This window comes from Trichogramma pretiosum, unplaced genomic scaffold (assembly GCF_000599845.2).
Source record: "Trichogramma pretiosum strain Unisexual culture from Peru unplaced genomic scaffold, Tpre_2.0 scaffold15, whole genome shotgun sequence".
In the NCBI taxonomy this organism is placed as follows: Eukaryota; Metazoa; Arthropoda; class Insecta; order Hymenoptera; family Trichogrammatidae; genus Trichogramma; species Trichogramma pretiosum.
In genome coordinates this window covers 1691638-1714749 of record NW_019641686.1, presented here as the reverse complement: position 1 = coordinate 1714749, position 23112 = coordinate 1691638, and the positions used below count along the sequence as shown (strand labels likewise).

General features: G+C 34.5%; 4 protein-coding genes across 10 annotated transcripts; 3 read left to right on the top strand and 1 right to left on the bottom strand.

Moving 5' to 3' along the window:
* The first annotated feature begins 114 nt into the window (after positions 1 to 114).
* Positions 115 to 2093, top strand: LOC106649972 (trafficking protein particle complex subunit 13). The gene is made up of 9 exons (XM_014367716.2): positions 115 to 287; positions 372 to 540; positions 608 to 692; positions 765 to 892; positions 958 to 1178; positions 1264 to 1490; positions 1546 to 1646; positions 1726 to 1873; positions 1936 to 2093. The coding sequence occupies exons 1-9, from the start codon at positions 245 to 247 to the stop codon at positions 2026 to 2028; spliced, it is 1215 nt and encodes a 404-aa protein (XP_014223202.1). The 5' UTR covers positions 115 to 244; the 3' UTR covers positions 2029 to 2093.
* Positions 2094 to 2247: 154 nt separating this feature from the next.
* LOC106649973 (mitochondrial import receptor subunit TOM7 homolog) lies at positions 2248 to 2792 on the bottom strand. Its single transcript, XM_014367717.1, has 3 exons — positions 2667 to 2792; positions 2547 to 2595; positions 2248 to 2403 (listed from the first exon to the last, which is right to left on the bottom strand). The coding sequence occupies exons 1-3, from the start codon at positions 2764 to 2766 to the stop codon at positions 2388 to 2390; spliced, it is 165 nt and encodes a 54-aa protein (XP_014223203.1). The 5' UTR covers positions 2767 to 2792; the 3' UTR covers positions 2248 to 2387.
* Positions 2793 to 4169: 1377 nt separating this feature from the next.
* Positions 4170 to 10404, top strand: LOC106649974. 2 transcript variants are annotated; one of them, XM_023461250.1, is made up of 6 exons: positions 4170 to 4522; positions 4909 to 4961; positions 5044 to 5124; positions 5207 to 5427; positions 5590 to 6208; positions 6294 to 10404. In XM_023461250.1, the coding sequence occupies exons 1-6, from the start codon at positions 4460 to 4462 to the stop codon at positions 6808 to 6810; spliced, it is 1554 nt and encodes a 517-aa protein (XP_023317018.1). In that variant the 5' UTR covers positions 4170 to 4459; the 3' UTR covers positions 6811 to 10404. The 2 variants fall into 2 exon arrangements, with proteins under 2 accessions (XP_023317018.1, XP_014223204.1); XM_014367718.2 differs by having other exon boundaries at positions 4172 to 4522; positions 5587 to 6208.
* A 743-nt stretch (positions 10405 to 11147) lies between these two features.
* LOC106650216 (endothelin-converting enzyme homolog) lies at positions 11148 to 22473 on the top strand. 6 transcript variants are annotated; one of them, XM_014368132.2, is made up of 13 exons: positions 11148 to 11776; positions 16508 to 16624; positions 16708 to 16873; positions 16955 to 17164; positions 17246 to 17526; positions 17684 to 17782; positions 17862 to 18032; positions 18102 to 18250; positions 18320 to 18542; positions 18699 to 19158; positions 19227 to 19373; positions 19445 to 19584; positions 19684 to 22473. In XM_014368132.2, the coding sequence occupies exons 1-13, from the start codon at positions 11765 to 11767 to the stop codon at positions 19858 to 19860; spliced, it is 2352 nt and encodes a 783-aa protein (XP_014223618.1). In that variant the 5' UTR covers positions 11148 to 11764; the 3' UTR covers positions 19861 to 22473. The 6 variants fall into 6 exon arrangements, with proteins under 6 accessions (XP_014223618.1, XP_023316999.1, XP_014223620.1 ...); XM_023461231.1 differs by having other exon boundaries at positions 11148 to 11956; XM_014368134.2 differs by lacking the exon at positions 11148 to 11776 and adding an exon at positions 14645 to 14883.
* The last annotated feature ends 639 nt before the right edge of the window (positions 22474 to 23112 follow it).

Below are 23112 nucleotides of genomic sequence, written 5' to 3'. Positions count from 1 at the left end.
AAATATTTGATCCAATTATTAATTTCATTTTTTACGCGAAATTTTTTTCATTTCTTATTTCCCGCCAATTTCAAAGAATTCAGGTTAATATAACTTTCGTCTGCCATACAACTGTCGAATAAGTCAAACAACAGCTGTGTTTGATATTCATGACTTTTAAAAAAACATCATAACAAAGTTGTAGTATAAATAATTAATAGAAATAGTTAATTGGCATTAACCGTTTATTTCTCAGCGTTACAAAATGGAGCCTAAACCAAAAAGTGAACATCTCTTAGCGCTCAAAGGTATCATTTTAAAAACAAAACAAGACTAAATGAAAATAAAGTAAAGTAGTTTTATTTTATATGAAATGATATTTTCTCATTCAGTTATGAGATTAACAAGACCTACACTTGCAAGTCCTATTGTGGTTACCAATGACTCTACAGATCTTCCTGGTAATACATTTAATGATGAATTAAAAAATGATTGTACTGCACTGCAGGGAATGGAAACTGTATCAATAGGACAATTCATGGTATTGCCACAAAGCTTTGGGTAAAATCCTTTTTTTACATTAGCCTGATAACTCAACTGGATGTTGCAAAGTTCATTTTATTTTCAGAAATATATACTTAGGTGAAATATTTTCAAGCTACATATGTGTACATAATGGTAGCAATCAAACTGTCAAAGATGTTACTGTTAAAGTAAGTAGTTTTTATTAAAAATTGGTAACATGAAACCAATAAATCAATTTATTATTAATTATTCATGTTTAGGCTGACCTCCAAACAAGTACCCAAACAATTCCATTATCTGGTCATAATTCTCAAACCAAGGAATTAATACCAAATCGAACAATAGATGAAGTTATTCACCATGAAGTCAAAGAAACAGGCACTCATATGTAAGAAGTTAAATACTATTCATTTCCTGCCACCTGCAAATATTAAGAATAATTTTAATTTTTAGATTAGTCTGTGAAGTAACTTATACACCAGTTATATCTGGTGGTCAACCTTTATCGTTCAGAAAATTTTTTAAGTTTCAAGTAGTGAAGCCTTTAGATGTTAAGACTAAATTTTACAATGCAGAAAATGGGGAAGTATATTTGGAAGCTCAAATTCAAAATTTAACTGCAGGTCCAATTTGTCTAGAAAAAGTAGCTTTAGAATCGTCACATTTATTTAAAGGTTTCTCAATTTTCATGATCTATTAAATTTAAACGTGTACACTCAGATTTAAAAAATAATCACTTGATTAATTGTCTAAAAATAGTGTCAACTCTCAATGTCAATGAAGAAAATGAGTCAATTTATGGAAAAGTAAATTTATTAGATGCCACGCATAGTAGACAATATCTTTATTGTTTAAAACCTGAACCAAGCTTGGCCAAAGATCCAAAATTAATGCACAATGCAACTAATATTGGCAAATTAGACATAGTTTGGAGAAGTAATTTGGGTGAAAGAGGGAGACTTCAAACTAGTCAGCTACAAAGAATGGTAAAAAATTTATAATTGTATGAAATCAAATTTTAAGTCATTATCATATCTTCAGGCACCAGACTATGGAGATCTTAGGGTGACTGTTAAAAATTTGCCTAGCAAAGTATACCTAGAAGAACCTATTCATTTTACAGCTCATGTACTAAATACATCGTAAGATAAAAATTTTGCACACTATTTCATTTCAACAGATACTGCATTAAGTCCTTTTTATTTATTAATATACTTGCAGAGGACGGCAAATTGATCTGTTTTTAAGTTTGCAATCAAATACTGCTGTTGCTTGGAGTGGGATAGGTGATAAAAATTTAGGCTCACTGAAATCAGGAGAATTTCTGGACATTCCACTTTGTATTTTTCCATTAGAATCAGGGCTTGTTGTAAGTTAAATGAACTGTGATTTCACTAAATTTTATCTCATTTAAAATTTGATTATTTTCAGGCAATATCAGGTTTAAAGCTCACAGATACTTCTCTCAAAAGGGTGTATGACTACGATGATTTAGCACAAATTTTTGTTACCTACGTAAATTAAGTTTTAGTTTGAATTTATTGAAAATAAATTTAATTTTTTGTTAAGAATTGTTCTTTTTTTGAAATCATACTTAAACTATTTGATACATTAATCACTTGTTGAAAAGTGGGGACTACTTTTTTCTCTATCCTGCTCATTCAGAGCATTTATTAAAATAGTTGTAATTAAATGCAACAGTGAAATTATTTATTTAGACATATAATGATTAACAAAAAAGTATTAAATATCATAACTGTTTATTTTAACATAACTATTTGGTTTCTAGTCATAACACAATAAGCCTTATTAATTGAAGTTCATTACAGTCTTGAATGTCTAGAAAACTGCAGATGTTATAATTGTTTCTTCATGAAGTAAAATTATTGCCAAAGTAAACTGTAACATAAATAATACAAATTTAAAAAATGTTCAATTAAATCTTTTGAAAAATAAGTAATTGCTCCATGAATTAAGAGTTATATTGATATCAGATAATTATGTATAATCATGAATATAAATACAATAGAAGGCATACTTACTGGAAAATTGAAAGTTCTGGCATTCCGGGATCTGTACCCTTACGAAATCCTAAAAATAAGAAATTGTCATCAGTGATTCTTGATTAAAATAATTAACAATTATTGACACTATCAACTAACCTAAGTACAATACAGCGGGTATGAATCCCCAATGAAATGCAGTTCTGGATAAAGCTAACACAACAGAGATTTTTTGTTTTACTTTTGGTGAAAGAGTCATTTTGTCGTTTAGTTTTTGAGCAATTTCTGCAGTTAAAGAAGTTCGCAAGAACTTTAAAATTTTACTAGTTTTTTAGTCACTGTTTTCTCACATGTGCAGACGAAAGAAACAGTGTCTGAACTCTGAGACAGTGATATGATGTGAGGTTAAGAAAATTGTATAGGTAATTTCTGGTTATTTCCAAGCAACGTCGAGTCCCCCGTGTTCTTATTTCTCAATAGATGAAATCACTAGGCTAACTCAGTGTGTCAAAAACATATGTGCTGCAGTGTTGTGAGTGTCGTTTAGATACAAATTGGAGCAGAATACTGACATATCATATTGAATTGAACATACATCAGTGTATGAGTGTTTTACGAGTGAAATCGATAATTAATTATTGATGATTTTTCTGCTTGATCATGGCTGATTTGCAAATTATAATCATTTTTTTTATTGCTTCCTGCATAGTAAATAGTCAATTGGTACTACTTTTTTATTGATTAACAAGCTCATATGGCTTTGAACTCTCTTTCATTTCTAATTGTAAACATGTTTCTTGCTATTTTTCAGTCTTTAGCCCAAAAACCTTATTGTGAATGGGGAACTTGTGAAGCAGATGAATACTGCTGTGCACCAAGTAAATGTTGTCCAAAAGAACACATAATTAGCAAAGCTCATAAGATAATGTAATTCTTTAATAATTATACAATGTTTTTTAAACTTGCATAAAATATAAATATCTTTACATTTTTTAGAGGATGGTTACTTGCAGTAATGACATTAGTTTTGTTGTATCTTGTAATAAAATACAGAAGTCGCTTGTGCCAAGTCTGCATTCCTCAATCTAAGGACCAAGTACCTATAATTACAGCATGAGCACAGTTACAAGCATATTGAAAATATGTAAATATAAGTGATTTCCATTGAATTAAGTCTGATGTGACGCACAAATGAATCTTGAACTATTATTTAGATTCAAATGTTAATTCTAAAGCTGCGTTAAACGTAAAGTTTTAATTGTATTGTTAAGATGATAGTATGTTTAAAGAACTCATTTGAAATGTATTATCACAGTAGACAGTCATTTTATTTCTATTATACCAATGTTTTATGAATCTGATGTTAATTACATGAATAAAATTTGTGATTAGAGGAAAAAGAAGTTTTATAATCATTCCCTTCTTTCAGATAAGAAACTACGTTTGCGCAAGTGATAAACAAATTTTATTATCTGTTATAATGCACCCAACGCTATTGTAATATTGCACATGCTGGATAAAAATTGCGTCAACGTGTTTTTACCGACCGAGCGCAGCTGTGTGCTTTAATCACAAGCTGCAATAAAAGGTCGCCCTCGCGTGGCAGGATAGGTGCGCGCGTGCGAAAGTTTACATTCTTCCGCAGGCGGGCCGAGAGAGTGCGTGCGTTGTATATATATCCTGTCACTGACGTCATATCGAGCTCCGAAATTTGAAAATCAATAATTGTCGGTCGTGCAGTGGTCGTCGAGCAATTCGCGCGATGCACATGACAGCTACTAAGTCGAGCTCAGTAGCAGCAACTTATTGCAGTGCACATATCCCGAAGGAAATGGCTGTCTCGAGACAAAATTTCGATTTTGATCGCGAGCTGTCTGTGATTCTCATTAAAGTTACTTGAGCCATTTAAATAATAAAAAGCATCGGATGCCCGATCGTCGTGTTGCTTCAACATGTCGCGAAGCACAAAGTGGAAATTCGCGATCATTGCCGGAGTCAACGAGTGTTTAGTTTACGTATGTGCCATTTATGAATATTCGTTGTCATCAATTTTATTAACGTTAGATTATTCAGTGACTATCCGCATGTTTTGCATATGTTGTTCTCAATGGGCTCGTTCATTAAGTACAACTTTGCTCAATTCAACGACAAAGCTTTTAGTTTCAAGTGCAGTTTGGTTATAATATCAGCGTCGTGAGTCTATTATTGATGTGTGACCCTTTAACTGATAAATATAATTCTCTATAAATAATATGTAGGCGCGACCTTATTGATTTATTACGTTCGTTCGTTAACTTAAGTTACGCACATGCATTTGATAATTATTACTTAATTAGGAGCAGTTCATTATTTTCATAGTATAATTATTATAAAATATTAATATGCATTCATTCAATTTTAGGCTGAAGCAAAATATTGTGCCTTTGAAATACACGGAGAACCAAAGTACTATGTGTAAGTTATTGATACTTCTTTTAAATTGTTTTTTGTATTGATTATACATAATCATTTGGTTTAATATATTGTATTAACACAGATGTCCAAGAACAGAATATTGTTGCAACTTTGGCTGCTGTGTATCACCAGGGTTTCAAATATATCATCTGTGGTATTATTGGTATGTTTAATTTGTCACAAATATAGATATCAAAATTCAATAGTACTAATCATTCAATGATGGTTAAATCTTCATGTTACAGGTTACTAGTCATTATTATGTTTTTGGTGTGCTCTGGTGGTGGCTGGTGGTATAGATATTGGCTGCAAGGCAGATATAGAGCTGCAGCTTCTGCCATTCCCACTAGATCTTACAGTACAAGAACTCAAAGTTCTCTTCGAGGTCCAACATGTCAAGCACAGCAAGCTAGAATATCGTATAACACAGCAAGAAATACCGTCCTGTTGCATAGAATGTGGAAAGGTTTGTTCAGTAAAGATACAAATGAAATAACTTGAAATACTTTTTTAAAATTTATTTTTCCTGTAATTATCTTTAAGCTTAAATACTTTTTTCATTTCTTTTTTGCAATTAATTACATATTTAAGACATGTATTAAATATTATTTTGTTTTTTCTACAGCAGGTCCTCACAGAAGTGTAACATCTCCAGCATATGGGTCGGCTGCAGCTGCAACTTCAGCAGCTCATCACTACCAAAACACGAGCGTTGTTCTGAACGACGCAAACTGCCCTTACTATCAGCTCTATGGACCGCCACCGAGCTACGAAACCGTGATAGCCCAAACACGCGGCAAAGTATCCACACCATCGTCGCCAGAACTGCTCCGCGGTCCCAGTCCACGGAACACTGCTTCTGCGACTGCCTTCGTCGGACCGCCTTGCTTTTACGGGTTGCCGCCACCCTCGGCGGCTCCCCACTATCAGCCGCTTACCTGTAATCAGACGCCGCCCCCGGCTTTCGAGAGCGCCGAGTACGGATACGAGCCAAGACCACTCAGCTTTGGCCAGCGAGTGCATTACGTCCAATGCACGGCCAATGCCGCCGCCGGCAAGTCTTCGACCGAAAATTCCGATGCTGACAATAGCATTGCTCATTACGGTCAAGACAGTCCCGAAGAGGGCGGTTTCAGCGCGTCATCCTCCTCGATGTTACCCAGAAATGATTGCGCCAGCGGCTCATGCGCCGTTTTAGGCACTACTTTACCCTGCTCTTATGCTCCAAAATGGAACACAAGGATAGGGTGAGTATACGTTTTGTTTTATATAACACGAGACGACTCAATTTTGATGAAATTAATAACAAATACATGTCAATATTCTCCTCAGAGTACATGGTCAACACCAACTACGCGATCGCACGAAAATCGATTCAACGATCTCGCCACAATCGTTGGAACTGATGCCCGATCAGCCGATAGCGACGACATCGTCAGATTATGGGGCATCGACGTCTTCAGCAATGTCACATCCACCTACGCGTCGAAAAATTCAGGGTGGCTCGCTAAAGATGCCTCGTCGTCGCGAGCAGCAGGCAAAACACTACGAGTCAGTGCGCGTGCTCGCGGCGGCGAATCGTCGATTGAGCTCGGCCAGCAGTAGCACCGGTACCGGTTGCACCGTTCCGCTTGGCCGTGAAGTCGATCAGACCTATCATCAATCTAGTCCCTCCAGCAATGTGATAACAGCTGAGACCTTCGACAACGAGCGAGTGACTCAACAACAACAGCAACAGCAGCAGCACCAACAGCAACAACTGACAGGCCATGCTCAGCAACCGGCGTCTAGTACAAATTTGAATTGTGAAAGTAAGCGCAAACTCGACCGGTCGAGATCGCTCGAATGAACACGCGCGAAGCTCGATCATCGTTGCATTGATTAATCTTGAATTACTGCGAAGCGTTAATAGGTCGAGGATCGAAGTAATTAACGCGATTGGTGGCTGTGTTTCTTATAGATCAGTAAGACTCCGCTATCGATCTGTTTCTGAAGTGATGTTTTTTTTGTTTGTTTTTATCAAACACAAACTGTTTTTGTTATCTAGTCATTTTACTACGTTTTTTTATAATTTTTTTAAGACAAAAGATATGATCTTGCTCATACAAAGTCATGAGTATCTTATATAAAGTTAATTGTGTGAAATATCCATTGTAACATTTTGAGAATTTATTTATTCTTTTACTAATAACTTCTATTAGAAAAAGAAGTGATGGTAAGTAATATCTCATACTATTTAAAAATAATTTTCCAAACTCATTACTTGCTATATCTTGTACTTTTAAGTGAAAGTACGCCCGAATACTCATTCGAATTTTGTTTCCACAAATTGCAGAATAACTTTACTTGATCAAATCAACGCATCAAGACTGTAAAGTAAATATTTATTGCCATTTAAGAATATTATTAATTTTTAGAAATCGATTTTAACAAGAATTTCTTCAAAAATATACTAATACAGTGTTTATATTTCGCGGTTTATTATTTAAATTAAAACAGAATATTTTTCTAAAAACGGTTGAAAAATAATATCCAAGATTTTGAAACATGTAAAAAAAAATAGATTACAAAATACCGAATAAGTTGTAAAGGGGGTTTGAATGATATTTGAACGCGACGATGTAACATTTTTTATTGTGATATACCAAGTCTATACAATATTATTTTGTAACAGTTTCCTGCATATTGTACGTCTGTTTTAACTACGACAAACTTAACGAGTTTATGTTTTTATTGTTGTAATATTGAAAAATTAATTAGAAACATTACATCTTATTAAAAGTAATGATTGTAATGACATTCAATGTTCAAAAGTATAATTTGATTTAGTAGCTGCACTTTGCACAACTGAAAAAAAATCACACGTATTTTTGAACCGATTTCCCAACTAATTCAGTTATACAGAGTGTTCCTATATTTTTCAGTAAGGATTTAAGCTATATTTTTATACTTTTGACCGGAAAAAGTAGATGAATAATTTCGAAGATTATTGAATGACTCTACACATTAACGTTCTCATAAGTAATCTTCGGCGAGTGCACGATTCAAATAGAAAATTATATGAATTGTGATATGAAAATGAAAGAAAAGTCAAGTGGCTAGGAATTTATTTTTTGATTTTCGAACTTGAAAACGACTAGGCGATGATGTTCCAAATGTGTCAGTAACAATTGGTATGCTCTAGATTTTAGATGCTTTCATTTTCTATACAAAATTGAATCGACATTTCACTAAAACAAACCTAGTCGCCAGTGAGCGAGTCCGAGTAAATTTCTTTGTCAATATTGAGTGGACTTACGCACAATTTCTCACTCACGCACACATGTACGAATATACTTACTACACACGCGTATGAAATATAAATCGTTCATTTGATTCCTCATGGTATATATACGAATATGCTAATGGTAGGTGATATATAAATATAAATAATATATATATTTAAACATTAAGAAATCTCTATTTTTAATGTGCATAAGTATAATAAATGTAAAACTACTAGTCATGATATCGCCAAGCGAGTGTGAGTCGACACTGCATTATTTTCTCTATCGCAAAGCTAGTTTGCTCCTTCGATGCGTAAAATTTTTCTAAAAGGTAAGAAGTTTGAAGTGTACAAAAAATGTCGAATCTCTCGACAAAAAAGCTTGACATTTATCGTCAAATTTTAACTCATTAATTTTTTATTGACATCTGTGGGCTTTATTCAAAAGATTTTTTTATCTTCGAATAGTTCCTTTTTCAGATATTTTTTACTGGTATATTTTATTCTTTCAAAAGTGAACTCTGTAAATATACGTTCAAAACTTGACTCGGTATTTTTTGTACGACTTCTAAGGATACATTGAAGTAAAAAAAAATAATGCTTTACTGAAAGCAAAGTAGTATTGAAAAGTTTAGTAGTGACTATCGATTGGGTAAAAATAATTTGATTGAGAGCTGATGAATGTAAAGATGAAATCTTCAGAAACTAATAAGATTGTAAAAAGATGAAAGAGTGTGTTAAATTAATAAGTGCGTAGACATTAAGTATCCAATATAAAAAGCTCTAAACCAAAAATTAAATCTTAAAAAAGTATTGGCACACATCAATGTTCAGTTTAACGATTGCTATTAACTATTGACTTTTTAAGTTGATTAAATTTCGTTGCAATTATCAGATAGAACTATCAATAATCATGAATAACGACAATTTTGTACTTACCTATAAATTAAAAAAAAATTATATATTTTACAATCGACCGTTTTCATTCAAAATGAATAACAAGCTTTTCAATGAAGCGTGAATAAAATGACATTTTTTACAAGAAATAAAAATTTTCGTACAAAGTACGTAATTTCACGAATTAAATTATTGCTCTGTGTAGCATACCAGTCGTGTACATGCACAAAAACATGAATTTCATATGCTGCTCCTTGACTGCGTAAACTAGATTGAAAAAAAGCAGTCTCTAAATCACGAAGTAAAAGTAACCATTTGTGTTCTGTGTGAAGATCATCTTGTTGAGCTCTTAGAAGCTTTCACAATCATATCGAAAATAACGAAACACGATCATATCAATGATTTTTTAGAATTTTGGAATACAAAAAGTATAAACGATGAAAATGTTCGACTTTGACTAGTAGGATTGGAAAACCATTGAAAATGTCTAATCTTCCTTATTTTATTTCAATTTTTTTGAGAAATTTTTAACGTTTCCTGTTGCGTGCACAAAATAGTGGTCCAAAGTATATGTGCCAATAGCTAAAAACGAAGTAGAGAAAAGAAGAGTACGTTTAATATTAACAACGTTCTAATCTACTCACGATGGTTGAATCTATTTTTATGAGTTTAGGAAATTCACTTTTGTTTGTGGTTTTTGTTTACCTGTTCCAAGTTCAACTGGGGGGTATATTTTTATCGAAAAGCGAAAATAAATTTTATGTTTCATAAATTTTGAAAAATTTAGGTAATCTCATTGAATCTCGAGCGAATCATTAAAGTACACTGCAAAAAACCTTGCACCATGAAATTTTAATGGTAATAGTAATTCGATAAGTACCTAATTTCAGTAGAAAGACTATATTATTGATATAGCGAACAAGTAATAATTCTAACGAATCAATCGAACAATATGTTGTTCTTTTTTAACGCGTGAAAAAATAAAATACATTTGAGCGCAAAATTTCTTCTCGAATTTTCATCCAAAAGACTTAATTATAACTATTTATCTCATCGATAAATGCAATTTGATACCGCTGTTCTGTCTAACGTATCAAAAAAAAAAAAGAAAAAAAAACATTTACTAATTATAAGGGATCTGAATTGAATCGTTCGCTTGTGAAAATTGTTCTCTATTAATACAGTCCGTTGCGCGCAATCATTCGAATGAATAATAAGCATGAGAGAAGAAGGAAGAGAACAATGTAAAATATTGTAACTATTATAAATATTGTCTCACAATATAAAATAAAGACATGAAATATTTATTCACAATATCGATTTTAAAGACAAATTTTTTCTCTCTCCTTGAAAGTTAAGTCGGCACATGTGGAACAGCTCTTATATCGCTCATTAAAGCTTTTATAAGGTCACAGCAATTAGGAAGTAAGCTCCCAGCTGAGCGTCCACCAAATCGTAAAGGTAATGAAAAAAGAAGAAAAAAAAGGGAAAAGTCGGCAAGACCTTGGAGTAGCCGCGCAGCATTAACGAAGATAATATTCTTTATGAAGAGTTATAGTTTACGCAGAGTTATACATCGTGTGTATCCAATATCCGGCTTACATTAGGAGACGACACCAGGGTAGCGAGCAAAAAAAAAAGACATTATATGGAACCCCCATCGGCAGAGCAATCAAATATATTACCTTGAAATATCCCTATCGTGTACACGCGTATCACCTTCCATGGTGACAAAAGTATATATAGATAAGGCAGCTGCTGCTGTGTGATTGTGTGCGTGTGTATGCGTGTAGCATCGGGAATAAGTGTGCGCGTGTGAAAGTCAGGTAGAATAGAGTAGGGGACAAGTACGAGACGGCGAATCAATAAAGAGAGGGGAACACACACACACACCCACATACACAGGCGAGTTGACTCGAGGGGGTCCAAATGGCATATCATCCCCGGCGCTGCTGGCGGTGGTGCTGCTGGTGGTCGTGCGCGCTTTTCTCCGTGTGTGCGTGTGTATCTGGCCTAGACGGAGACAGAGACAGAGAGAGAACGTGTACTGCGTGCTATCCTCGGCTATATAGGATAGTCGCCGCCGCGTTTTCCTCTCGCGCGAGCCAACTCTGCGTCGTGCAAGTCGTCGTCGTCGTCGCTCTCTCACTTTCTTGGCCTATAACCTTCGCTTTTACATACGCACGCACTCGAGGCTGCAAAAGGGGGCCTCTTATCGTTCGTAATTATTGTTGTTATAAAAACGCACGTTGCGACAGTCGCGAGCCCGCACGCTATGACGTTGTTACGCGCCTGCAGCTGTGGTGCGCGACTTTGATTCCGGCAGCTTTCTTTTCCGTTGTTGTTCTTTTCTTTCCTTCGTATATATGTTTATCCCGTACGAGTGCGATTGTAATCGATGTGCGAAATTCGGCCTGGCTCGCGCACACATACACGAGCCTTTTAAATCGTGCGTGAGATAAAGTCCAAGAGAGAGAGAGGGTGAGAGAAAGAGAAACAAACAATACTATACGTGTTTCTCACAGTTGTCGCTTTACGGGTAGTTCTCTTTTTTTTTCTTTTATCACGCGCGCGCGAGGGTTTGGGTTGTTTTTGCCTTCCCGATAAAACCTCGATAACAAGATACTCGAGCGTGGCAAAGATGTCTGTGAAGGTGAGCTCGATGTCAGTGTGTTAATATGCAAAAAAATAAAATAGCATAAAATAAAATAAAGCAAATTAGCCAAGCACCGTGACTCCACATTATTGATTCGGCTGAAATACATATATTGTTGTTGTCGAAATTGCAAAAGCTGTGTTTAAGTTGCTCAAGTGAGAGGGAGATATTGTCAAAGTAAGGAAAGAATAGGTTTGATTACAAATTTTTTTTCTTGTTTGAGATAGCCGATTGTAGTTTGTGAATTGGAATAATAATTTGGATATTAGAAAACAATAGTCTGGTGGTTATGAATAGTCTACCTAAATTTTTATTTTTTCAGAGCAAACATAGACTTTACTTTGATAATATATTGATCGTAAAGTCAAATAAATACTCGTTTGTAAATATAATTAAAATGTCTCGTCTTTGATACAACATTATAATTTGCTTATGTTTGCATACATAATTAAGACTTCTGTTGAATAACTCGTCGCTATTTCGTAATTTTTTTTTCATTTCCCCGATGATAACATGTATGTTTGTACTCTTCTAAGATAGTATTTAGTAATTTTTGGTTTCAATTGATGAATGTTGATTTGTATTTTTATGTGTAGAGCTTGTTTGAATTTTTTATGAAATCGCAACTTGCGCGAGAAAAACAAAAAATTTAGAAGCCAATATAGAAATTTGAATTGGTTGCTGAAATGCTTCATTAAAGATACATTTTTTAAATGCAAGTGCATATCCTGTTTTTCTCATCATTTTCCCCCCGCAATTAAAGCCGCCCTCAAACTCTTGATCGTGAACCCTTAATACATTTTAATGTCATTATCGGTTCAACCCTTCTTCGTACTTACTTACTCACGTAAGACTGAGAGGATCATTAATTTTAGCTGGTCACAAGTGATTTGCGATTCAATTAAAAATTCCGGCTAAATTGATAGAAAAATTTATTCATCACGAAGATATACTGAATGGAGAAGAAAACCCGGCAATCGTGCAACATTATTAATAACGCCCGAAATTCGAACTGGAAAATACATAGCTTGGGCAAATCTAATTAAAACTACGCAATTTTGAAATAATGAATTTTACGAAGGCACGAGCAATTCTGACAAACGAGCAAACTCGCACAGTGCCGATGTAAAATTAATTAATTTTCAAAATTGTATTGCGTCCTAGCAGAGCTCGCATCAAAGAATATCAAAAAACACACACGCAGTAAAATAGAACATTTTCTATTTTTCTATTCGCGTTATCAATCTAGTCCCAACACGAGAATATCGTGTGCATTAAAAATGTGTACTTTTAAATTTCTGTATCGATGATAATGAGTGAGATAATAATTTTAATTGAATCATCGTCAAAATCTCGATGAGCGTGGCGGATTTAGCGAGAGGGAGAGAAAACATGTCTCGTGCAAACACTAGGTACGTCCGAGAGAGAGAGAGAGAGATAGCGCGTGTCACCGACTAATTCAAAAGCTGTGCGGCTTACACACGCGCGTATACATAAAGGATGTGTACCTTTGCTTATGTTAAAAGGCACACGAGCTTTATAGTTGGCAGCTTGGAGAATTACGCGTGCACACACGTGCTTAATCGGGCCTAGAGTGGATTAGAGTTCGCAGCTTGTAACGGTACGTCGTCCTCATTGGCCGCGAAACGATATTATAATGGAAATCCTTATTTGAAGAGAGAGAGAGAGAGAGTCCGATGCAAATCGAGTTCGCTTTGAATATATATACTCTCAACGTTACATCGAATTAAACATTGTAGAAATCATTTAATATCTTTGCGTCAACACCCGAGCCCTGTATTTTCCCCTACATTAACGCGTCCAAGAGTTTTTTTGCAATTCAAGTATTTTCAAAGTGAAATTCATCGATCGAATAAACACTCGAGCGACACAAACTTATCGCGAATGGAATTAAACCAGCGGGGGAAGAGAAGAGGAGTAGGAGGGTTTAAATACATCGGAGGCGAAGCAATGCAAAACTTTCGAACGTACAACATCGGCACAAGCTCGGCAATTTCTCCGGGCATCGCAGTCGAAGCAGAATTACATACAATTTGCCGTCGCGAGCGAATGTACGTAATGCAGTTATTTCGTGTGTATAGTCGTAGTTTGAGATTGCCACGCGCGCTATATAGCTCGCCACGAGTGACATTATACATTGAGAGCTATGGTACGTATATATACGCGCGGCAGCTTGTAACGGTAGCTTGCAGCAAACTTGATGCAGGCGCGCTCGCGCTGCAGGCAATTTTCGTGCAGTCCACACGCGGAGCTTGCGAATTTATAAATGTCAAATTAATATCGTATATGACGCGCACGAGGTGCAATGGATGAATCGATACACGAGCTTTCGAGAGAACGAGAAACGTAATCCAAGTAGCTCGAGAGCTTGCGATCGTATATTAATACACGGTAAAGCTCGGCGTCACGTCGCGAGGGAGAAAAATCCATTCGAGCTCGCATCGGCTCAGTGATACGTTTATAAGGCGATATCTCGCGCTTGCACTCCGCACGCAGACAGGGCCACGGAGCGTGCGTGTATATTATTAAGCCTTAATATCGTATATATAAACCGCTCCTAGGCAAGCTTCGTATAAATAAAAAGATTTCCGGCTGCAGACAGCCTTGCGCGAAGCAAAGAGATTTAGCATACACAGATCTTCTCGTTTTATATCTATACATTTGGCGTTCATGCGCTCCTCTTTTTATCTCATTCTCTGTCTATAGCGGGCAGCGGCAGCGGCGGCGTCGGCAGTGACTTCGAGCGACGGTAGCAGCGGCGGCGCACTCGTATAGTTAGCCGTGTATGTATATGCGTGTGCGATATGTGTATTATTACATGCACGAGAAAGAGCGCGTAATATCAACAGTTTCAGGTCGGACGCGGCTCTTGTAACACAGCTTGCAAACGCGCTGAACTTTGCATAGATATAATACGCACTCGAACTAGTTCAAGCTCAGCTGCCGCTGCGGCGCGCGCGGCCTTAGCCGCCGACTCAGACGACAACAACTGTGCCGAGATACCGCGACTACTTGTTTGCTTTCGCCGTTCCGACTGTTTTCCTCGTCAAACTGCAGTCTCATAAATTAGCCGACACTTTTGCGTATGTATGCGAGCTTCAATTTTTACGCTACTGCAGTGCATCTAGCGATTTATGTATAATATTTAATAATGATGCACGAGAGCTGGTACGCAGTGACGTCTATTTTTTGTGATACACGATGTTCGCTCTCCATTAGATGTGGACTAGACTCTACGCCGATGATATTGATGGACTTTGAATAATTTAGTTAGGCGCTTCCATGTCGTGGAGTGAAATAGCAAAGACCCGTTCAATTGCCATTTAACAACAATTCAACGCTCGTAATGCAGCCGCATGTACTTCAATCTGTCGTGTGTATACGAATAATTCATGGGAGAAAAACGATTGTTATGAACTGTACAAATTGAGAATTGACGTAATTATTATCGATGAAGATGCTTGTGCGTTGATATGATCGTAAAATTCGTAATTCCATTCGTAGCGATAAACTCTTTGACGTTGTAGGCTGTCGATAAGTTCGCAAAGGGAGTTTTCATGAAATAGTTCAACAGTAATTAATAAAGTTGTATATAATAAAAAGCACAAATTTGAATTCTTCTATGATTCAATTAAACATGAAAATTTTCTATAAACTTGGATATTTTCGTCCGCGAGTACAATAAATGCATCTACGTATGAGAAATACATAATTTTCATTTGAACGTGACGAATGCGTATTGTATGGGTTCAGTAAAATGCAAAAAAAAAAGAAATTATTCATTCTCGAGATAAGCCTATTTATCTTTTCACTACAACAGTTTGGAAATTCAAAAAGCTCGCCAAGAAAGAGAGAGGTAGAGAGACTTGCGTTGAAGGAGGTCGAGATCGCGATATTTTTAGACGCACTGAACTAAAATACGTGTGTATCCGCGCCGCGCACTTTATTAAATAATTCGTCAAGTCTTTAAAGAAATGATTATCGTCGAGAGAATTAATGATATGCACGCGTTTGAGTGCTTACATTGACGCGTGTATCGGATCAAGGAATCTACGTCAAACTCAAGCGGAGGCTGATTCGTATCTCATGTTAGTCTGTCATCTACATCTCGTTCGCTCTCGTAAATAACTCGCGACGTAATAACAAATCGAAGCATGTATACAATGAGAACGTGCGATGCGCCGCACGTGTTGGCTTTCACGCTAAGATTAATACTTTGATTTGTATTCAAAGGCTCGGTATGTTTGTTTAATGTTTACTATGACCCCTAATAATGAACAAGATTATAGAACTCACAATTATTTCACATTTATTGATACATTTTGATTTTCTTTAATTAAATAATTGTGATTCATTGAATTGTTTGTATTATTCATAATTATTTTGAATTACTTTTGCCGACTGTAAATAAATAATTTAACTATTACTTAATAATGTGAATTCAACGTCAGGTAGTTCACTGTATAGAAGACGAATAAGTAACGCACCCACGAATTTATATTTTTTAATCATGCAATAGAGTTGTATGTCACAATCTCATTCTACCATATTTAATAAAAAAAAATTGTTTTCATTCATAAACTTTTCATAAAATTGATAGAAAGTATAAAGTGAAGATGAAGAAGTGCTTTTTAATTTTTTCTTGTTATTCATTCGACAAAGTGAATGTATCAGTTACGAATTCAATTATTATTGTTGACTTTTCAGATGATGAGATATAAGCAGCAGGAGGACTTCGAAGATGACTACAATAGCAGCATCGGATCCGTAATATTGAATAGCGATGGGATAAGTGCCACAGCGACCCACGTGCGCTTCCACTCGGTACGTACAAAAATAATTTTGTCATAATTCAATTAATGTCAAGTAAAACTGTGCATCCTCATTGATCGGATTCACAATTTCAGGGTACTTCTCTGTGGAGAAGTAGAACGACCCTGGAGAAATGTTTCTTCATAGTATGCGTCTCGCTGATACTGATAATAATTGTGCTTGCGATATCCATCGGTAGCGAGAGACATATTTGTGACCACGGCCGAGGAGGGATTCTTCACGTGACATCGGTCAACAAAGGTAAAGTATTGAAAAAGACTGTGGCTTTTGTCACGATACAATACTCGATTGAAAAAATTCATTTCGTACTCCTGGCTATAGAAAAATCGCATTGCTTGACGGAACACTGCGTGGCCGTGGCAGCGTCCATAATCAATAGCATGGACATGACGATACATCCCTGCGACGACTTTTATCAATATGCCTGCGGCGGCTGGATCAGCAAGAATCCCATACCCGACGGCAAAAGCATATGGGGCACGTTCGGCAAGCTCGAGCAGGATAATCAACTGGTCGTGAAAAATGTCCTCGGTCCGTGGAGATGATGATGTTATTCCCTTTCAACTAAGAAGTTGAATTTATTTAAATTTCGTTTATCATTTTTCTTTTTAGAGCGACCCCTCGCCGAGATGAAATCTCAAACTGAGAAAAAAGCCAAGCAGTATTATTTATCGTGTTTAGATGCCAATGAGACTATCGAAAATTTGGGTGCTAAGCCAATGCTGGATCTCTTAGAGAACGTTGGTGGCTGGAGTATAAGTGGAAAATTTGACGTTAAAAGGTGGTCATTCCAAGAGAACATGCACGTGCTTCAAAATGTTTACAATATGGGGGGTCTGTTTTCCTGGGCCGTGAGCGAAGACGATAGAAATAGCAGTAGATATATTATTGAAGTAAGGGCCACATATTTTCTAACATAACTTGTGAGACGTGATTGTGAGATAATATTTTTTATCCTTTGAGCCTTCAATTTATACATAAGACTGTTCGCCAAAATTATACTATTCACGTCATTGCTTCTCTTTTTATACAGTTTAATGCTTTTTACAGATTGATCAAGGTGGTTTAACGTTACCAACGACTGATAATTATCTAAATAAAACCGAACACGGCAAAGTTTTGGTGGCTTATTTAGATTACATGACCAAGGTATTTTACTCGAGACTTTAAAATGTTTTCCTTATCGAATTAAAATTTAAATAATTAATCTTACTTTCTCTCACATCAGATCGGTGTTCTTCTGGGGGGCGAAGAAAATTCAACGAGAAAAAAAATGCAGAACATCATCGACTTCGAGACGAAAATAGCTGAAATAACGACGCCTCAAGAAGAACGAAGGGACGAGGAAAAGATGTACAATCTCATGACTTTGCAAGAGCTGCAAGAAAAGGCACCATTCGTAAGTATTTCAAAAGGAGGGTAAGTTGTTTTTTAAATAAAAAAAGCTCACTTAGACTAATCTCTGCAGTTTTCGTGGCTCAAATATTTTCAAAACGCGACGAGCTTATTGAACAAGACCATAAGCAATCAAATGAAAGTAGTAGTCTACGCTCCTGATTATTTAAGAAAATTAACTGAACTCGTACGAGATTATAAGAAGACTGACGAAAAGAAAACGTACGTAGCTTTCGCATATGGCTAAAATTCAAAGTCAATCGAATAGATCGAAATTGTCCTTTTTTGCAGAATTTTAAATGATTATTTGGTGTGGCAAACCGTTCGGACTCTGACCTCGTGTCTGTCGAAACCATTCCGAGATGCCTACAAGGGACTACGCAAGGCCCTGATCGGTTCGGAAGGTCATGAGGAGCAGTGGCGCTTCTGTGTTAACGACGCCAACAACGTCATGGGCTTTGCAATTGGAGCCATGTTCGTGAGGGAAGTGTTTCATGGGAAAAGTAAACCAATGGTAGGATTACACATATATATCTTAACCATATCGTAAATTTGTAACGCTTTCCGAGTTGTGATACTTAATTTATCCACCCGAGAGTTTCAACAACTTTTTGATTGAATCTTCCAATTTTCGAGATATAATTACATTATTTATTATTACTTTGAGCAGGCTGAAGAAATGATCAACGAAATCAGAAGTGCATTTACGAAAAATCTCAAAAATTTAGACTGGATGGATGCTGAGACACGCAAGTCTGCTGAGCAAAAAGCAAATGCTATTACCGACATGATCGGCTTTCCCGACTTCATTCTCAACCCATCTGAAATTGACGATGGATTTAAAAATCTTCAGATAAATCCAAACGAGTACTTCATGAATAACATAAGAATAAATGTTTTTACGTTGAAGAAAAATCTTGAAAAATTGGATCAGCCAGTCAATAAAACTTCGTGGATCATGACCCCACCAACTGTCAACGCCTACTACACGCCGACCAAAAATCAAATTGTTTTTCCCGCTGGAATTTTGCAGAGTCCTTTTTTCGACATGAAAAATCCCAGTAGTTTGAATTTCGGTGGAATGGGTGTGGTTATGGGCCACGAGCTCACTCATGCATTTGATGATTTAGGTAAGCCAAATTCTATTTTTAAAAGTAAACGATAATAGTTTGCTTTAGTACGAAACGAAAAATTTTAGGTAGAGAGTATGACTTAAATGGAAATTTGCATCAATGGTGGAACAATGCGACAATTGACAGATTTAAAAATAGAACGGAATGTTTTGTTGATCAATATCATAATTATGAAATCAAGGGACGGCGCGTTAATGGTCGACAAACTTTAGGTATTCAAAATTCATAACACCTTGATTCAAATGTTTGCAAAACAGTTCATATTAATCAACTCTAATCTTAGGAGAAAATATTGCCGATAATGGTGGACTCAAAGCTGCATACCATGCTTATTTAGCTAAACATAAAAATATGGATGACCTTCTGTCATTACCTGGACTGGATCTTAGTCACGAACAGTTATTTTTTGTCAATTTTGCTCAGGTAATATCTATTTTTCATTTAAATCAAATATCTGCCACTTTTTATTTATTAATTATGATTTTCTCTATAATTCATTTTTTATTATTTCTGAATAAGTAGGTTTGGTGCTCGGCAGCAACTACGGAAGCAGTGAGTCTTCAAATTGAAAAAGATTCGCATTGTCCTGCTAAGTATAGAGTTATCGGACCCCTTTCGAATCTCGAAGAGTTTTCCAGAGAATTTAACTGCCCAAAAGGGTCGAGAATGAATCCAATTCATAAGTGTGAGGTTTGGTAAATTATATAAAAACACCAAAAAATGTTATAGCATTTTTTTTTGTAAATTACTACCAGATTTTTTTTAAATTTGCCACTGATATATGGTTACTCACGAATTTAGTTATCTTCGAAGAATTTTTTCTTCAAGCTTTCAAATTCATCCCCTTATCGAAGGGCGTCTGAATTCTTCAATCGTAATGTTTAATTTTTAAATGAAAATGTAAATCAAACTTCCAGTCACAAAGTATAAACGATGTAAAATATAAGGCTATAATGAATGTTTATAAGAGCTATAAAAAAGTCTGTATAGAAAGGTCTTTTATCTTATACAAAAACTAACTATTAAGTTAACTAACAATTGTGGAGTGCATGAAATCTTCAAGTTTAAGTTAATCTATTTTCATCAATTAACAAGAAACAGCAATCGTGGTTAAAAATATTAATACAGAAGTGAATCTGAAGTTTAAATCTTATTTGGGGCTGTACATAACTACGCCGAAATTTTACACTTTTATATATTATGAAATTTTTAATTGGTAAAATAGAATTTTCAAAGAAAAGCTTTTGAAAAACGTGAAAACGAGAAAAATGATGGTAGTACAGCGTTTGCCCTGTTAAATCAACAAAAGTATATAGTCGATGTTTCATTGTTTCTGCTGGCAGGATAAGTAGTAGTCTTAGAATTTTATTTTTAAAAAAGAAACAAATCAAATGAAATATTTTGAATCGACAATATTCAAGATATCGACTAATTAACTTATAAAGAATAAAGTATATGTTTCAATAGTTTCATTGAAAGCAACTTTAACTCCTATGTACTTTTAAGTTTTTGAGCGTAACTAAAAACTATATATTTCATTGTATATACAGCGAATAGTTTTGATTTATATGATTTTAAACGTTTTAAAGAATAAGTAACAAAAAAAGAAAACGCATGAGATGTAGAACACAGTGTTTTGCCAGCATTTTTCGAAAAAAATTGAATACCAAAAAAAAAAAGAAAAAAAGAATGGTAGTTTGTTTAATCCGAAAGAGCTTAAATAGGGACTATTTAAGACAACATTTTTAAGACATTAATCATTACCAAGAGATTTTTCAACATAATCATTTGTAGACTATAAAAAATTTTTTGAAACAACATTTTTTTGATCCAGCCAATTTTCTTTCTTGATTTCAAAATGTATAATTGTATTGATTAATGCACAAAAAATCATGAACGAGTTTCAAACTGGTTTTTGAGGCCCGAAAGAAAACTTGTTATCTTAATTGGTACTCTGAATCCTCAAAATTTTTTTAAAAATAGTCGTTCTAGATTTTATGCAGTTTTCTTGTCATAAAAAACCAAAGTTTCATAAAGGTATAGATATTTTAAGTAAAAATACGCAAAAATTCTGTGATAGTAAAAATTGTAATAAATGCATAAATTTAATCCTCATATTTACCTTCTTTAGCAGTAAATGCAGTGAAAAGTGTGAACAAAGAAAATAATTACTATGATTAAAGAACAAACATTCTAGCTCAAAGTCTAACGCTCCAAGTATAGAAGTTGTAAAACGGTATCTACTAAAATTTTCTAATTTTCGTAAATATTTACGTTGATATTTACTTTATTCAATACAACAGATCGAACCGTGAGTTTGAAAACCTTATAGCATATAATTGATGAGAACTTGGCAATATATGGCATCTCATCAAAAAATTTAGACAATAATTTGCAAGATAAGAATTTTGACCCATTTCTTTCAATTATCATGGAGGCAATTTTTAATAAAAATTTTTTCTACAATCTGCTCCGTTCAATGTCACTTTGGTGTGAAAATAAAAAATTTATTAAATGGTTGTCTTTTTACTAATGTACTGTGTTATGTATTTTGATGGTATTTAAACTCTTTATAAATAATGCGTTGACGCAAGTATGTATTCAATTGACATAGAATGATATATTAAAATTCATTTCAAATAAAGCTTTGCCTGGCGTTATTCGAAAAGACTGGAATGATCAAATAATCATTTCTGAGATAAATTTATATTTAAAATTTTCTGTGCGTTTTAAATCTTTACAAATAATATCATGTGAATGAACAGTATTTAGTACTATGCGTATGAAAATGTTCATAAAGTTATTCATTTTGTACAGAAATTCTAAATGTAGTTGGATGCCATTTGTATAAAATAAAAGTAAAATAACTTCTAACAATTTCAGTGAATATTTACGCATTTCAATGGAAGCTGCACAATTTACGCATCAAGATAAGTTATACAAAATATCTTCGAATGATAGAAAATTGTTATTATTTAAATAATCGAAATTTGTTATAGATTTGAAAGTATTATGATATGAACGTAAAAGTTTTATGGAGTGAAAATCACAAAGATTTAAGGCCTTTAAAAGAAGTGAATACAGTAGTCACCGCTTAAGAAAATCTCGTTCAAGAGAATCAGCCGGTAACTTGCTTCAAAATAGATGTCCCTATGTGATTCTTTTAAGCAGCGACCACTGTATTTGTATATTTGTTTTTACATGTATCAGTTTAAAATCGATTTAAGTTAAAAACTTAGATATTTATGTATTTTATAGTAATTGGATGTTAAGTAATAATTACATTTAATAAAATGTGTGAGAATTTTAAAATTACCACCTACTAAATATTTTTAATAATCCCCCTCAGTTTAATAATTTGTTGCTATTGCTCAGTTGAAGTTCTACGATAGCCCCAAAAGCAAGTTTTTGCTTTAGACGTCGAAAAATGATTTTTCTTCAATTTTAGGTTCTGAAATGAAAATTTTTTTATTTATTTTTAATTTGGTTTTCATTATTCACAGAGTATGAATAATTATGTTGGAAAATTTATACGATAATTGATTGTTTATAAATAAAAATATTTAAAATAATGTATCATTTTCAAGTATACACATCAGTATTAATACCTCCAAAAAAGTCCAAACTTTTTTTATTTCTCACTGAAATACAGCTTTTTTATTAAGCCTTTTTCGTATTTTTCTCGTGTGAAATTTTTTCTTTTTTGCGTTTTCGAAGTCAAATGAATCTTGAGTTTAAATGAATTTTGGATCGAAATTTTTTAGATTTTGATCATTTTTCACTTTTTTTATTGTGTACAATAATAAAGAGTCGGCTGATTAATAATTTCTTTGTTCAGTCATGAGTATAAACTTTAAAAAAATTTCGAATTTTAGATTTCACATGACCGTGCACTGAAATATTTTACCTAGCCCAAAAAAAGACTGCCTGAGAAAAACTAGTGAGAAATCG

Excerpts from the sequence above, each read along its gene's own strand:
- LOC106649972 (XM_014367716.2), top strand. The coding sequence starts at position 245 with ATGGAGCCTAAACCAAAAAGTGAACATCTCTTAGCGCTCAAAG. Across the intron at positions 1,647-1,725 it reads GCTCATGTACTAAATACATC|AGGACGGCAAATTGATCTGT; the intron begins GTAAGATAAAAA and ends ATATACTTGCAG. Across the intron at positions 1,874-1,935 it reads CATTAGAATCAGGGCTTGTT|GCAATATCAGGTTTAAAGCT; the intron begins GTAAGTTAAATG and ends GATTATTTTCAG.
- LOC106649973 (XM_014367717.1), bottom strand. The coding sequence starts at position 2,766 with ATGACTCTTTCACCAAAAGTAAAACAAAAAATCTCTGTTGTGTTAGCT. Across the intron at positions 2,596-2,666 it reads ACCCGCTGTATTGTACTTAG|GATTTCGTAAGGGTACAGAT; the intron begins GTTAGTTGATAG and ends TCTTATTTTTAG.
- LOC106649974 (XM_014367718.2), top strand. The coding sequence starts at position 4,460 with ATGTCGCGAAGCACAAAGTGGAAATTCGCGATCATTGCCGGAGTCAAC. Across the intron at positions 4,523-4,908 it reads TCAACGAGTGTTTAGTTTAC|GCTGAAGCAAAATATTGTGC; the intron begins GTATGTGCCATT and ends ATTCAATTTTAG. Across the intron at positions 6,209-6,293 it reads AAATGGAACACAAGGATAGG|AGTACATGGTCAACACCAAC; the intron begins GTGAGTATACGT and ends TATTCTCCTCAG.
- LOC106650216 (XM_014368132.2), top strand. Across the intron at positions 16,874-16,954 it reads CGTGACATCGGTCAACAAAG|AAAAATCGCATTGCTTGACG; the intron begins GTAAAGTATTGA and ends TCCTGGCTATAG. Across the intron at positions 18,033-18,101 it reads TGCAAGAAAAGGCACCATTC|TTTTCGTGGCTCAAATATTT; the intron begins GTAAGTATTTCA and ends TAATCTCTGCAG.